The 14234-nt window shown below is 37.6% G+C and overlaps 1 protein-coding gene across 1 annotated transcript in view; it reads left to right on the plus strand.

Annotated features, from left to right (window-relative positions):
• The window catches only part of LOC148853091 (uncharacterized), a 66264-nt gene that overhangs the window by 4414 nt on the left and 47616 nt on the right, over nt 1-14234 (plus strand). The window contains exons 6-13 of the mRNA XM_088946978.1: nt 2839-2897; nt 5371-5460; nt 7851-7942; nt 8150-8248; nt 8712-8789; nt 10876-10960; nt 11072-11130; nt 11246-11315. Coding sequence (XP_088803104.1) covers nt 2839-2897; nt 5371-5460; nt 7851-7942; nt 8150-8248; nt 8712-8789; nt 10876-10960; nt 11072-11130; nt 11246-11315 — 632 coding nt within the window. The remainder of the gene's footprint in view (nt 1-2838; nt 2898-5370; nt 5461-7850; nt 7943-8149; nt 8249-8711; nt 8790-10875; nt 10961-11071; nt 11131-11245; nt 11316-14234) is intronic.

The raw sequence follows: 14234 nt of genomic DNA on the forward strand, positions 1-14234 counted from the left end.
TGCAATTTGGAAGAGTTGATTTTATGAAATAAAGTTTGGTTTAGTGAGTTCTTGTTGTTGCCAGGATTTTTTTTCTTTTTTGCCCTCTCTCACTTGGTTCTTCTAGGCGATCTATCTCATGCTGTTCACTCTAACATCAATAATTCTTCTCAATCTTTCTAACCTCTTGCCAATCTTTTGGTGGACAGCAAGTTGTCTACTTGCTTCACCATCCCTGTTCATCCTTAATCACCCAAAGCCCTTCCTTCACCCCATAAATCCCACCACCTAGGAGTGATCATTTATAACTTGGTGCAGCTCAGCTTGGAAATTTCTGGGCTTGGGCCATAGTTTTGTGTCTAGGCCCAGAAATTTCTGGACTGGGGCCTGTGTTAGGCTTGGAAATTTTAGGGCTGGGCTTGGGCCCAATAATTTAGGCCCGGAGTGCATATATATACTTATGTATATGTTTTATTTTATGTTATATTTTATATCATTTATATAAATATTATAAATTATTGGGCCTATGCCTGGCTTACACATCATCATCTAAGCCTTGTTCCCAACTATATGGTGTCAGGCTGTCAGCTTCATGAATCCTGTTTCAGGATTCTATTCTGTTCAGTGCCATATCCATCATTAAATAATGTTCGCTTAAATCATTTCATACTACCACCCAAGTCCTTTTTGGTCTGCCCCTAGCTCTTCTAGCCCCTTCAACTTGTAACAAATCACTTCTTCTAATGGGTGCTGTAGATGGTCTTTTATGCACGTGACCATGATATCTGGGCCCACTTTTTCTTATTTTATGACCTATTGGAGATACTACTATTTATGACTCCATGATCATGATAGTTTAGCAAAAGTTTTAATGCTGGCTGCCGAACTGACATAACCCTCCTTTATCCGGGCATGGGACCACCAAACACATGCATGCACACATGTTCATGTGCACACATGCACACACACATGCGCGCACACACACACATACACACAAGTTAAGGATATGTATGAGGGTGCAAAAGTCAATGTTAAATAGTTAGTCCTTACTTATTTGCACTAGTCATGGACTCATAGTTGAATTGACTAATATATTCAAGAGGAGGTCACATGGTGCTTGTTGTTTGCTGATGACATAGTATGAATTGATGAAACCAGTGAAAAATTAAACGCAAACTTAGGCTTTTGGTGAATTACATTTGAAACAAGAGGTTTTAAAATAAGAATGACTAAAACAAAATATATGCAGTGCAAATTTAATAATAATAGGAGTGCAAACTAGGTTAGGCTTGGGTTGGATACCGATAGATAACTCATGTAACCTCTTTCTTTACCGTGGTTTAATAATTCATAAAAAAGGAGAGATTGAGAAGGCAAATAAAAAAGGGGTGATTGAGGAGAATGCTGCTTATAGATTTAGAGTAAGATAGGCAAAATGGAGGGCATGAAGGGTGCATTTGGAGTTCTATGTAATAGGTGAATACCGTTAAAAAAGGAAATTTCTATAAACTACATGTAAGCCTAGCTATGTTGTATGGAGTGGAGTGTTGGGTAGTCAAGAAGCAGCATATCCAAAAAATGAGTGTGGCAGAGATGCAAATGCTTAGATGGATGAGTGGTAAAACTAGAAACGATAGGCCAGAAATGAAATCATACTGAAGAACCTAGAAGTAGCTCCAATAGGTGTTAAAATGAAAGCAGCATATCCAAAAAACGAGTGTGGCAGAGATGCAAATGCTTAGATGGATGAGTGGTAAAACTAGAAACGATAGGCCAGAAATGAAATCATACTGAAGAACCTAGAAGTAGCTCCAATAGGTGTTAAAATGAGATAAAGTAGACTGAGATGGTTTGGTCACATGCATAGAAGATCTTCTACAGCACCCATTAGAAGAAGAGATCTGTTACAAGTTGAAGGGGCTAGAAGAGCTACAGGTAGACTGAAAAAGACTTCTGTTGAAGTAGTAAGAAATTATAGCCGCTATAATTTTTATGATGAATATGGGATTGAATTTATATAGCTGATTGTACATAGTTAGGACAAGGCTTAGATGATGATGTTGATATATCTATATATGTGTGTGTTGTTTATTGCTATATTTTATTTAATATATGTACATATCATAGATACGGTTGAGTTGTATTAGGGGTAGCTGGCGTAGGGGGTAGTTATACTATCTTTGTTTTTTTTTTGGTTTTGTACTGTTGTTTCTCTCATCTAAGTATTCTTGGATGAAGGGAGTTTGTTACCTTTATATTGCTAATTAAATAAGTACTTTTGATGATTTTTGCTAATCGAAAAAGGAAATAAGAATATTTTAGGGGGGGAGGGATTGGGTCTTTAGACCATACCTTTCAAGGAACTCAACTCTCTGTGCATATTGAAGAAATAAAGATCTGTAATTGTTAAAGGGGTAGGGGATCTTGAAATTTAACTATTTAGATAATTGAATGCAGATTTTAGATTATATTGGGACTTTTAAGTTTCTTGGGATGACACCTTGAAATAGTCTTTTCCTTGATTTTCATGATTTCAACCAAGAAACTTAGGCTTGGGCATGCCACCAAATTATTATTTTTACATCATTCTTTTTGCTGAATGGCAATTTTGCTTCAGGGTACTGCAAAGGTCATTTTCATCTGTCCTCCCAAGTTAGTTGTAGGATGACTAAGATTTATTCATGATATTATATTTTCTATCTGCTCAGTCATGCTTGCTCAGCATATTTTTTGGTGTTTGTTGTTATTATCGGTTCTGTGCTATTGATCTTTTTCAATGGATATATAGAGGATGATGAAAGGTTGCTTGGTTTAACCATGTTCTCTATGTAGTTGACTTACATCTATATTACCTTTCAGCATGGGAAATGGCCCCATTCATAGAGGCTATTGATGCTCAGCAGTTCAAGTTCTTCATCGTAAGTTCTATGCATCATTACATCTTTCAATGCTTTTATGTTACATTATTCTTATTTGGATGTTAACTTTGGTAAATTAGTTGTCTGGAAACCATTAATAAGTTCGATTAAACTCCTTTGGTAATGAAGTTTAGATGGTTGACTAGAAACATGCAAGTGAAGATTCATCTGTTCCAAGATCATCTAATAGCATGGCTGATGCATTAGCTAAACAAGGGGTGGTTAGAAACCAGGTTTTTGGGCTCTGTTATAAATATTTTATATGGGGAGTGATGGTATTTGCTATTCTCTCTAATAGGTGTATCCGTGTATGTATGCCTTGTAAATATGTCTGTTTATAGTTAATATTATTGAACTTTGATGGTTTGTTATAAAAAAAAAAAGCTTGACAACCATATTGCCAAATATGTCTTAACTCTAGTAACTTAATTCAATGTCCTAAAATTTAGTGGGCTAATTGTTTTGCCTGTAGCCATGATTAATATTAGGGGTGGCAATTTTTCACCCAACCCGCTGAACCCACCAAACCTACCCAATATCTAACCCACCCAACCCCACCCATTTACTTGGTGGGTTGGAAATGGGTTGATTGTCCATTGGGTCAATTTAAATGGGTTGGGTTGGGTTGTGGATAACCATTGGGTTAACCACTAAAGATACAAGTATGAATTCGTTAGCCTTTTCTTAATTTTCTTCATTTGAGTGAAATAATTTATAATTAATGCATTAATTAATTACTAAAACGAGTTTTCCTCAAATCAACACACTTCACTCGAATGACATAAATCCAAATCAACCCGACCCGAGTCCGGACCAGTCCGAATCAATTCAGCCTGGTTTGAATATGAACAGACCTGATCACCTCGGTTTGATTCGTTTGGGTCGATCTGCCTAGTCCGAACCCAACCTGATTTAGTATGGAGCGATCTGATCCGACCCGAATCTGGAATGGTTTTGGGTGGACCTGTTCAACCCAGATCCGATTTGATCTGGCCTGAAGCTGGCCCATCTTCTTTGTCCTGTCCTGATGCGATCCGACCTGAATCACAAACAGTTACAAACAAAACTGGTTCGGGTAAGATCCGTCCAACCCGAAGCCACACGGACCACTCGTTTTCGGATCCACTTTGACCTGGTTCATGCACCAGTCATGGGCAAGCCGGTTTTGCCCAGATCTGGTCTGAACCGAAGCAACATGAGCCACCCATTTTTTGAGTTCCGGGAAGGCCCGACCCGAACATGTGTTATTCGACCTGGATTTGGACTGGCATGCTCCCTGCCCTGCTTCGAACTAGTCAGTTTGGTCCCAGACCCGTGCACAACCCGATATGGGCTGGTCCGAGTCAATCTGCCACTGACTGGACTGGTCCAATCTGGTCTGACCGGACTGTTCCTAATCCAAACGGTTCAACCACTCTTGATGTAATTGGCTTGAAGACAAATCTAGTTAGATCATTCAAGTTGGTCTAACCGATTTGAACTTAAGTGGTTTGGTCAAACCCAAAACCCGAACATAGTCAATGGCTTTGCCACTTGTGTAAAAACAATATCATGTAATGTGATTTGAACCTTCACCACTTGTGTAAATAACAACTACTATTATCACCATGTTATGACCAACTTGTTTGTTAAGTGGGAGTTAATTTTTAGTTTAAGTACATAAATATAAGACTAATGGGTTTAGGCGGGTTGGATTGAGTAAAGGCGGGTTTGTGTTGAACCCAACCCATTTAATTTTATATAATTGGGTCATTAATTGGTTGGCGGGTTAGATGGATTGGGTTGAAGCTCAACCCAGACCAAACCCAACCCAACCCGCCCAATTGCCACCGCTAATTAATATTGTTCAGCACTTCAGCTTTTAAGCATTTGCAGTGGCTTCATCAGTGGACATCAACAAGGTGCAGACATGTTGTGACTCAATTTGTTAGTATTTGTATGATTGTGTCACGTATCGCGGGTCCCATCATGTCAGCATTAAGTTAAGGTTTGCTATTGAAGCCTTTGCAAAGCCTGCTAATATTCTACTATTAACTGACATGACATTATGTTGTCAAGAAACTCCTTGATTCATTTTATGGTGGTGGTTCAAGTTTCCTGATTCTTTACTGTTTAGTCAAATTTAGGGTTCAAATAATTTTTAATTTTCTGGCTTCCTAGATCTGGATCTTGGTTGTCTTACTCTTCAGGCTTGAGACAGTTGTTATTCAAAGTACTTAGAATTTTGCCTCTTCAAGTAGGACCTGACTTCCTCATCACTATGTGTTTTGAATTTCATCCTTTTTTTGGATAATTATTTTGAATTTCATCTTTTACCATGTTATTTTTGAAAAAGATGAAGGGTAGAAAGCTGACACCCTTGGTCTTTTTTCTCTAGGGGGGGGGGAGGGGAGGGTTGCTTATCCTAATCTTCAATGTTAATAATAATCATTTTATGTGTAATTTAGTTTTGACTTTTTTTTTTGTGTTTCAGATTCAATGCTTCTGTGACATTTTACGTATTCGATGGGAGTCTAGTCGTAGCCGCACAAAGCAACGTGCTTTGATGATGATGGATGAGTTGGTACTTTTCCCAATTTTGTTTTCTTTCCTCTCAATCTATGTTCTGGATGTAAACCGTTTGTGACATTTTTTTTGATCAATAACCGTTTGTGACATTTGTTTTGGTTTATTTTTTTCCTAATGTTCTAATCTTACAGCATTGAATTTGATATTAACTTTTTGCAAATTGTTATGTTTGAGCAGTTAGTTTTGGTTTGTAGAGACAATTAAATTATACTAGATTGCTTGATACTCATCTTGTTCCATTCCAACTTATTCACTGAAATTGTTTGGTGGCATATGTTCTCTTTTACTTCATGTGGTACTCTTCTTTATGTTTATTTGATACTTTAGTTACTCAAAAGTGGTTTCATTATTCAGCTATGAAGTTTCTAGCATGTGGTTATAAATGTGTTTTCTTTGATAACTGGTAAAAGTATTGTATTGTGCTATAAAGGGTTTAGTCATCCTCACAAAAATTTACGAGGAGCTATACATGTATCAGTATAGCATGTGCAGTGTAATCAAAAGGCTCATCAAAACTTAACAGAAAACCAGTTATCCTTAAAGGGCTCAACTGTAACTCCAGAGAACTGGTGCAAGACCCTGGCCCACCAAATGTGTGTTTATTGACTCCATTCTATTTTGCATATCAGCTCCTCCAATGAAGAAAATTTCCCCTGAAATACCATGCTATTCTGTTCCTTGTATACCCCAACAGATGGCAAAAGGCAGGTGATCCCATAGAGTTTTCCCTTTAGCAGAGAAACCACCCACCATCCAAGATGATAACAGATCAGCCACAGTCTGAGGAATCACCCACTGTCTATGAAATAGCTTCAGAAAATGGCTCCCAATCATTTCAGTAAAGGGGCAATGGATAAGCAGATGACCTGCCAGCTCAGGTGTCACTCCACAGAACATGTTGATATTCATTTCCTGTTTTTTTCATCAACAGGTCAACAATCTGGATTTGGTCCCTACTGGAAGACCATACATAGAAAGCGGTTTTTGAAAGAACCTGTATTCACCAAATCCAACTCAATGGAATCTTCTGCAACTTACTAATGAGTGCTTGTAACAGGACTTAGTAGAAAACAGACCTAATTTCTCCCTCAACTAGATTTGGCAGTTTCTCTGATTTGTGGTCCAACTGCAATACACCTAATGTTTCCAGCAGTTCTCCTATACCAAACTCACTTCCTAATTGTTAAATTTCTTCCTGAATCTGGGATACTCACACCAGCTGTGTACCATTCCATTTTGTGCATTCTTTGATATAGGCATCTCTATTCTCTGCAATGAGATAGAGGCCTGTAAAAGCATTGCAAAGTGGCTAATCACCACACCAGACTTCAGTCCACAAGAAAACGTTCTCACCATTGCCATGTTTTAACCTGATGTTCTTGTCAAACTCCTGTTTCTTATCCATGATTCCCTTCCACAGTCTATTCCCAATCCATAATAGCCTTACCATATTTACAACGAATCACTTGTCTCCACAGTTGATTATATTCTTCATCAAACTGCCACAACCATTTGCTAAGCAAGGCCCTGTTCATCAATTTCAGCTGTCTTATACCAGTGCCTTCTTTCTCCCTAGGTTCACAATTCTTAGTCCAAGTCCCCACATGGAGTTCTTTTTAGGGCATCTTGTGTTGGATCAAGGGATTTTTGCAAAAGACGCTTAGGGGCTGGAGTTCTCAGTTGGTGAAGTCAATTAGTGGCATGTGAACATCTCTTGTTTCTTGTTGTTTTGCATTTTTTTTTTCATTTTCTACTCAATTGTATATGATTCAGATGAATGTTAAAGATCCTTTTTCCCTTTTTTTCACATTGTTAGTGTCTATTAGTAATATAGTTAGTGAATACTGACTACCAAAAAAAGGATAAGATAGCCATTACACCAATTCTGAAGATCTCCAATATGATTCACTTCTCCTTGCTTCCCTTGTCTAGCTCTTAGCTTCTTCTTCCATGTTCTATGAACATTTTCTTTGATGTTCGTGTTGCTGTTTTGGATGTATTATCATCAGCGCTAAAATTCAGGCATGGATGCTTTAGAGAGAATTCAGTGTTAGGATTTGCAGGTAAGATTACCTAAACCGTGCCATTGGTTCATTTTGTGTTGAGTGTTGCTTCTGAGCTTGACTACATTTTTCAATGAGCAGCAAATGCTTTGATATCACACTATGTTTAGTGGCAATCTTTCTGTTCATTTGGATTGTAAAGAGGCAGTTGTGATTGTGATCTAATATTGTAATGGTGCTGATATTAAATGTTCAAAATATTTGAGTTATGGCATTCATAGAAAAGTTGAGTTATGACTACTCTCAAATATTTGGTACTTGTCTTTGTTCTACATCTTATCATTACAGTGGTTGAACTCTTTAGTTTGTTCTGTGATCTCAGGTCCAGAGTGTCTTTAATGCTTCTCCTGCAGCAGCTCAAAGGATTTGTTTTTCTTATGCCGTTTACATCCCTACTATTCCTGCATTACGGAAGTACATCTCATTTTTACCTTTGTGAAAGATTTGGTCGTGTTATTGATTCATGCTTTATGAGGGATTATTTTTATTTATTATTTATGATTCTATTTCTTTACTGAGTAAACACTTACTAGGTACTATACATAATTGAATAGTTAAAAAGCATATACATTATTAACTCTTTGCTTCTTCTTTAATTTTTTGTTTTTTTGGGACTTGCAGAGAATATGGTGAGCTTTTGGTGAGCTGTGGTATGACAGGAGAGGCAATTAAGATTTTTGAAGATCTAGAGTTATGGGATAACCTAATATATTGCTACTGGTATGGCACAAATTGTTCAAGTCGATTTAAAAGAATTTAATACAAGCCATATCATTTTTCTCTCATGAGCTTTTTATTTTATTTTGGTGCCATTTGGCAAGTTTTTTTGGGAAGATCTTTTGGTTGCTCTGACAGTCAAAAGATGCATTGAGCTTTCGACGCGTATTTTCGCACAAAGACGGATAGAAAAAAATGCAAAAGCTCCATTTGGAGCTTCTCGAAAATTGCCTGTTTTGGGCTTCTCGCTTCTTTTCGGCGCGTCGGCTTTTGGCGGCTAGATCTACCATGAGCCAAACGGGAAAAGACCGAATTGCGGTCTACCAAGCTTGTAAATAGCCGACAGACCGCGCGGAAAGATGCGCCAAACGGGACCTTTATTTTATCTGTTTTTACTTTTTGGTTCTTTTACTGGATTCATAAGTCATACATAGAGTTAAATTGCTGATTTCAATATGCCTGACAGCTTACTTAAGAAGAAGGCAGCAGCTGTTGAGCTCATCAAGACACGATTAACTGAAATGCCCAATGATCCAAGATTATGGTATGTGACTTGAGAATTTGGCCCTTGGCAATCTTTTTATTTTTATTTTTTGTTATAATTTTGATCCCTTTCCACCTCCTGTCCCTACTTCACGAACTAGTTGTCATCAGTGATTTAAAAGGCACACCTCTCGGCATACAAGCAAGGCATATTTAAAGGTCTGTGCCTTGCTTAGGTCTAGGCACAGCCCCTTTGGATAGGGCATGCCTAGTGCGCCTAGGGGTGCATGTGGTGCTTCTTGTGCCTTAGTTCAGGTGTGTACCTTTGTTAAATTTTGTGCTTTTTGAAGCATGGTGGCAATTTTGCTCTGAGAACCCTCTTTTTGCTAATGTTGTTTGAAACCAGCCTGAAACAGGTCTTAGACTTAAATGAAAACAGAGAAAATATATGCTGAATATAGCTGAAACAACAAGAGAGGGATAAGAGAAAAAGAGGAGAGAAAGAGGAGAAAACAGAGAAAATATATGCTGAATAGAGCTGAAACAATAAGAGAGGGAGAAGAGAAAAAGGGGAGAGAAAGAGGAGAAGAAAACAGGGCATCACGAGAGAGAGAGAGAGAGAGAGAGAGAGAGAGAGAGAGAGAGTCTCTCCTCTCTGCTGTCCTTTTATTTTATTATAACTTAATGGATGTAAAATTACAAGACTACCCTCCTTAAAGGATGCAAAAAAATCCAAGCTTACCGATTTGATACATGATACCTATACTTTGAACCTTGGGTTAGGCTATGAATAATAGCTTGTCGAACTCAGGTTAGATCTGAAGATCTGATTTTGAATTTGAATCAACACCTCCTAAGTCAGATCAGATTTTGAATTGAATTTGGTAGAGGTGTATCTCTAATTGAATGATGGTCCCTACCGTCAACTCTAGAAATTCCTGATTCCCCAAGCTGTAGCCAACTAGGCTAAACACTCTGTTCCATATATCATTGCTGGCTTTATAACCATTTTATCAAATTTTTTCTTTTAGCCTAAGTGGTATTTTCCTATAACACAAGACTGCCAATGTTAAGCTTGACTTTCACTGCACATTCCAGGCCTGATAAAGGAGGAAAGTTTTCCTATTTGGCAGCTGGCATCAAAACTTTTGCCAAACTTTATGACCATGGATACTGAGAAAAAGAAAAATTATCTTTTGTATTTATGCACCTCAATACACTTGTTCATGTGATTTGTTTATTATGAATTCTGTATCCTTTGACACTTCAAAAGTCAAAACCATGGCATACATGGATATGCTATCTTGGCATAAAAGAAGTCAATACTTAACACTGGATTGCAAAGGTACGTCTAGAATGCAAGCATCTTCTTTCCAGATGTACCATCTTTAATTAACTCTATATATGTCCATATTTGATTCTATAAATTCCATGAATCACATTGCATTAATTCTCTGTTATGAACACTAAATATTGGAAATCATGTGCAATTCAGCATGATTTTAGTACCAAGATACCTAAGTTAGAAAAAAAATTCTCTGCTATGAATACCAAATATTGGAAATCATGTGCAGTTCAGCATGATTTTTTTTACCAAGATACCTAAATTAGAAAATAATGTCACCTTGCCTCACTTGTGGCAGTTTTATGTACCTTACACTAGAGAGTCTTGTATTAATGTTCTAATCAATGTTTTCATGTTGTTGACTAAGATGGTCAAACCAGTCATGGAAGAGTTTACAGGGTCCTGGTTTTTTGATGGTTTTAACTGTTATAACAGTCAAGCTGCTCAACTGAACTGGCAAACTAGTAACCCGAACAACTATTGGGTTCAGAATCTGGATCAGTTTTTAAAATATCGATGCTATTTTCCTATTAACTGGGAACAATTGCCTCTCAGAAAGCAAAAAATGAGGATTGTTTTGAACATATTGAATTGATTGCACTGGTGAACATATTTTACTCTATGTGTTGTTTCCTTTTTTACTGTTTCAGTGTTTGTACTTATCAATACCTAGGCATCTGATGCTCTAACTTTTCTATGGTAGATTTTAGAAACTAAAAGGAAGAAGCGAACTAAGAGGTGAATTATGGTTTTAGTTATATTGTAAAATTGCATACTATAAAGTTATTTTTCCCCTCTCCAGGTGTTCACTGGGTGATGTTACAAATAATGATGACTGCTATAGAAAAGCGCTGGAAGTGTCAAATGATAGGTCGGCTCGTGCTAAGGTGATTTTTAATTTGCTTCAACCAGCTACATTAGTACACTTCAAAACATAAAAGATTATTATGCTTTCATAATGATATCATTTTTCTTCACTAGCTCTTCTGGGTTTACAGCGATCTCTTGCTCGTAGTGCATACAATAGGGGGGACTATGAGGCATCTAAAGTACTCTGGTATTATGTTTTAAAGCTTTTCATTATCTCCTTTTTATCACAAAATTATTTATTCAAATATGCAATACTTAAATTTATTTGTGGTGTATACTGATTTTAATCAATTACATTTCAGGGAATCTGCAATGGCATTAAATTCTTTATATCCTGATGGCTGGTTTGCACTTGGTGCTGCTGCACTAAAGGTAATTTACTTGGTTTTGCATTATCATTGTCTTCCTGTTTTCTGCGGTAGTACGTGTTAAACATAGAAGATTTGTATGTACCTGAAACCTTTAAATATAATGATGTCTATCCTTCTACAGATTTCGGTGCAATTTGGACATGCATCCTTTTAGTTATTTTGTTGAAAGGACATTTCTGTGCAATCTTTTATAAAGTAGAATAAATTTTATGCCCATTTGTGCTAGACTATTGGGAAATATTTCATTTTCTTCATGCATGAGAATAGCTACAGCTTTGGTATTCAAGCCAGAATTTTTGAATTTCTACCCTTGAATCTGGTTTTGCAATTAATTTGCACATATGTTGCCATAAAATGATTACTTAAGCATAAAGGCATTTTCAATATCTGCAAAAATGTAATTAATTTATTACTTTATTTTACAACTTGATGGATGGATCTTAATATGGATATGCTGTTAATGGATATGGGTCCTTGGGAGGGGTAGAATCGATATGATCCTAGGTTTTAGCATTGTTTGCACAAAGTGGCTGCTCTTAGACTCAACCCAATGTTTTCACACATGCCTGTTCAAGATTTTACCATTACACTAAATTATGCCTATTGCTTTACATCCCCAAAATTTTGTTTTCTTTTAGCTTGCCAATTTCTTTATTTTGATTCAGTTGTTTAAAAGTGACTCATGCAAGAAAAGTGCCAAAGGCATTCTAGTGCTTGAGGCATAAGTCGCAACACAAGGTGTGTGTCCCTGGCATAGCAAGGTGCAAAATTTTGTAAAAAAGGTTAGCTCAAATAAAAATTAATAAGCATACTGCATAAACAAATTCAAAGTGTAATTGCATAAATAAAAATATTTAGGCATAACATATAAAAGAAATTCAAAGTGAAAGTCAAAGCAAACAGATGTGATTGTTCTAAAGTGCTAAAAACATTTAGCAATTCGAGCATGTGAACTCTCAATGTGTTTTTCTCTCTCATAGTTGCATTAATTCAAAGTGAAAGTCTTGCATTCTCAATCCTATGAGGTTGGGGCCTTTATGGATGTAGAGGATCGATAGGCCCTTGAGGGAAGTCCAAACAAGTCCATGTGAGGGTTCAAGGGCAGCACCCCTGACCCAATTTTTTTTTTTGATCAGTAGAAAAAAGATTTTATTAAAATTTGGAAAGAAGAAAAGATAAACACAGCTTTTGAGCTCACTTTTCTATTCCAAATTAAAAGGATGCCCAAAACAGTCCTTTCCACATAGCCCCTTGCTTAGCTAAGGTGTCAGCTAAACCATTTGCACTCCTAACCCATTTAAATTAAGCCACTATTTCTTCAGCAATCATTTCCACTTCCCTTAGAATAGACTTTAGGGACCAAGGAATATTCCTATTGGATTTGGCCAGGAGATGACTACTTGTGAATCTCCTTCCACCTCGATCATTCTAAACTCCAATTGCTTGGCTAATCTGAGGCGTTGTAATAAAGCCAACAGCTCAGCCTTCAAAGAATTTCCAAAGCCAATTGGTCCTGAGAAGATAGCCAATATCCTCCTCTCTGAATTTCTGATAAACCCCCCCCTCCTCCCCCCCTTCCAGCCACACCCCAGGTTTCCAAGAGAGCTTCCATCAAAATTTAATTTTACTTTGTTGCCTTCTGGTGGTTTCCAATCTATCCTTATTCTGTCCTTTGTTCTTGATGACTGTGCTATTTCGGTCCAGGCTCGCAAGAAATCAGTTACTGAGAAGGTTTTGAAAATATCCATAGTCTTCACCTCTGACCCAATTTTTTTTTTTGTCTATACATATATGGTTGTTGATTTGTAATTTTGATTGTTGTAATTCTATATTAGGGTTTGTGGTCAAATGTGAGTTGTATTTTTTGTTGATTTTTCAGTGGTAATTTTGCTATCTGAAATCATATATGTAAGAACTTGGGTTTTAGGTAATCAAGGTCTGCAAATTTTTTTTTCTTTTAATAAACCATTACTAGTGTACATGTTAGGAACCTGCCTAACTCAGGGCTCTTCGAGGGGCCAACCTCCTGAATTCTTGGAAGGAGAGAGAGAGAGAGAGAGAGAGAGAGAGAGAGAGTTTAATGCTGAAAGAGTCCTCATCTCTTCCTTTTCTGCTCTACTACTTATAGTGTTACAATCTTGACTGTTACAGCTGTTACAAGTGGATGGCAGTTGTTACAGGTGGCTAGTTAGTTGAGCTGATGTGGCCTCCTCTTGTAAAACTGACTAAGTGCCTTCTGTTGGTCTGTTCCAACAGTCTTGACAATCCAATTGGATGGCAGTTGTTACAAGTGGATGGCAGTTATTACAAGTGGCTGGTTAGTTGAGCTGATGGCCTCCTCTTGTAAAACTTACTAACTGCCTTCTGTTGGTCTGTTCCAACAGTTGACAATCCAATTGGATGGCAGTTATTACAAGTGGCTGGTTAGTTGAGCTGATGGCCTCCTCTTGTAAAACTGACTAACTGCCTTCTGTTGGTTTGTTCCAACAGTCTTGACAATCCCCCCCTTCCTTTAGAGCGACCTTGCCCTCAAGGTCTAATGTAGGAAAATTTGATTGCGAATCTAAGTAGGAAAATTTGAGTCCATGTGCATGAATATGGGCTGATCTGGGTCTCCTCTTTGCTTTGTCAGTGTTGCAAGACTGATGGGCCTTGGGCCCTTGCATGTCTGCCCCTGTAGATGGACTATAGAGTTTCCTGATGTGAAGTCCATGGTGAGACGGGCCCAGTCACAGACCACGGGTCCTAGCTGCCTTAACCATTGAATGCCTAGCACCACGTCTACTCCACTGAGATGGAGAGGATATAGGTCCACCGCAAACTGATGACCCTGAATCTTTAGTGGTAGGCCCCTGCAAATGCTATTGCAAGAGAGGCTGTTACCGTTGACCACATGAACCGTAAAGGTCATTGTTGGTTG

Source organism: Nelumbo lutea, chromosome 5, assembly GCF_056320005.1.
Source record: "Nelumbo lutea isolate HS-2025 chromosome 5, American lotus-T2T, whole genome shotgun sequence".
In the NCBI taxonomy this organism is placed as follows: domain Eukaryota; kingdom Viridiplantae; phylum Streptophyta; class Magnoliopsida; order Proteales; family Nelumbonaceae; genus Nelumbo; species Nelumbo lutea.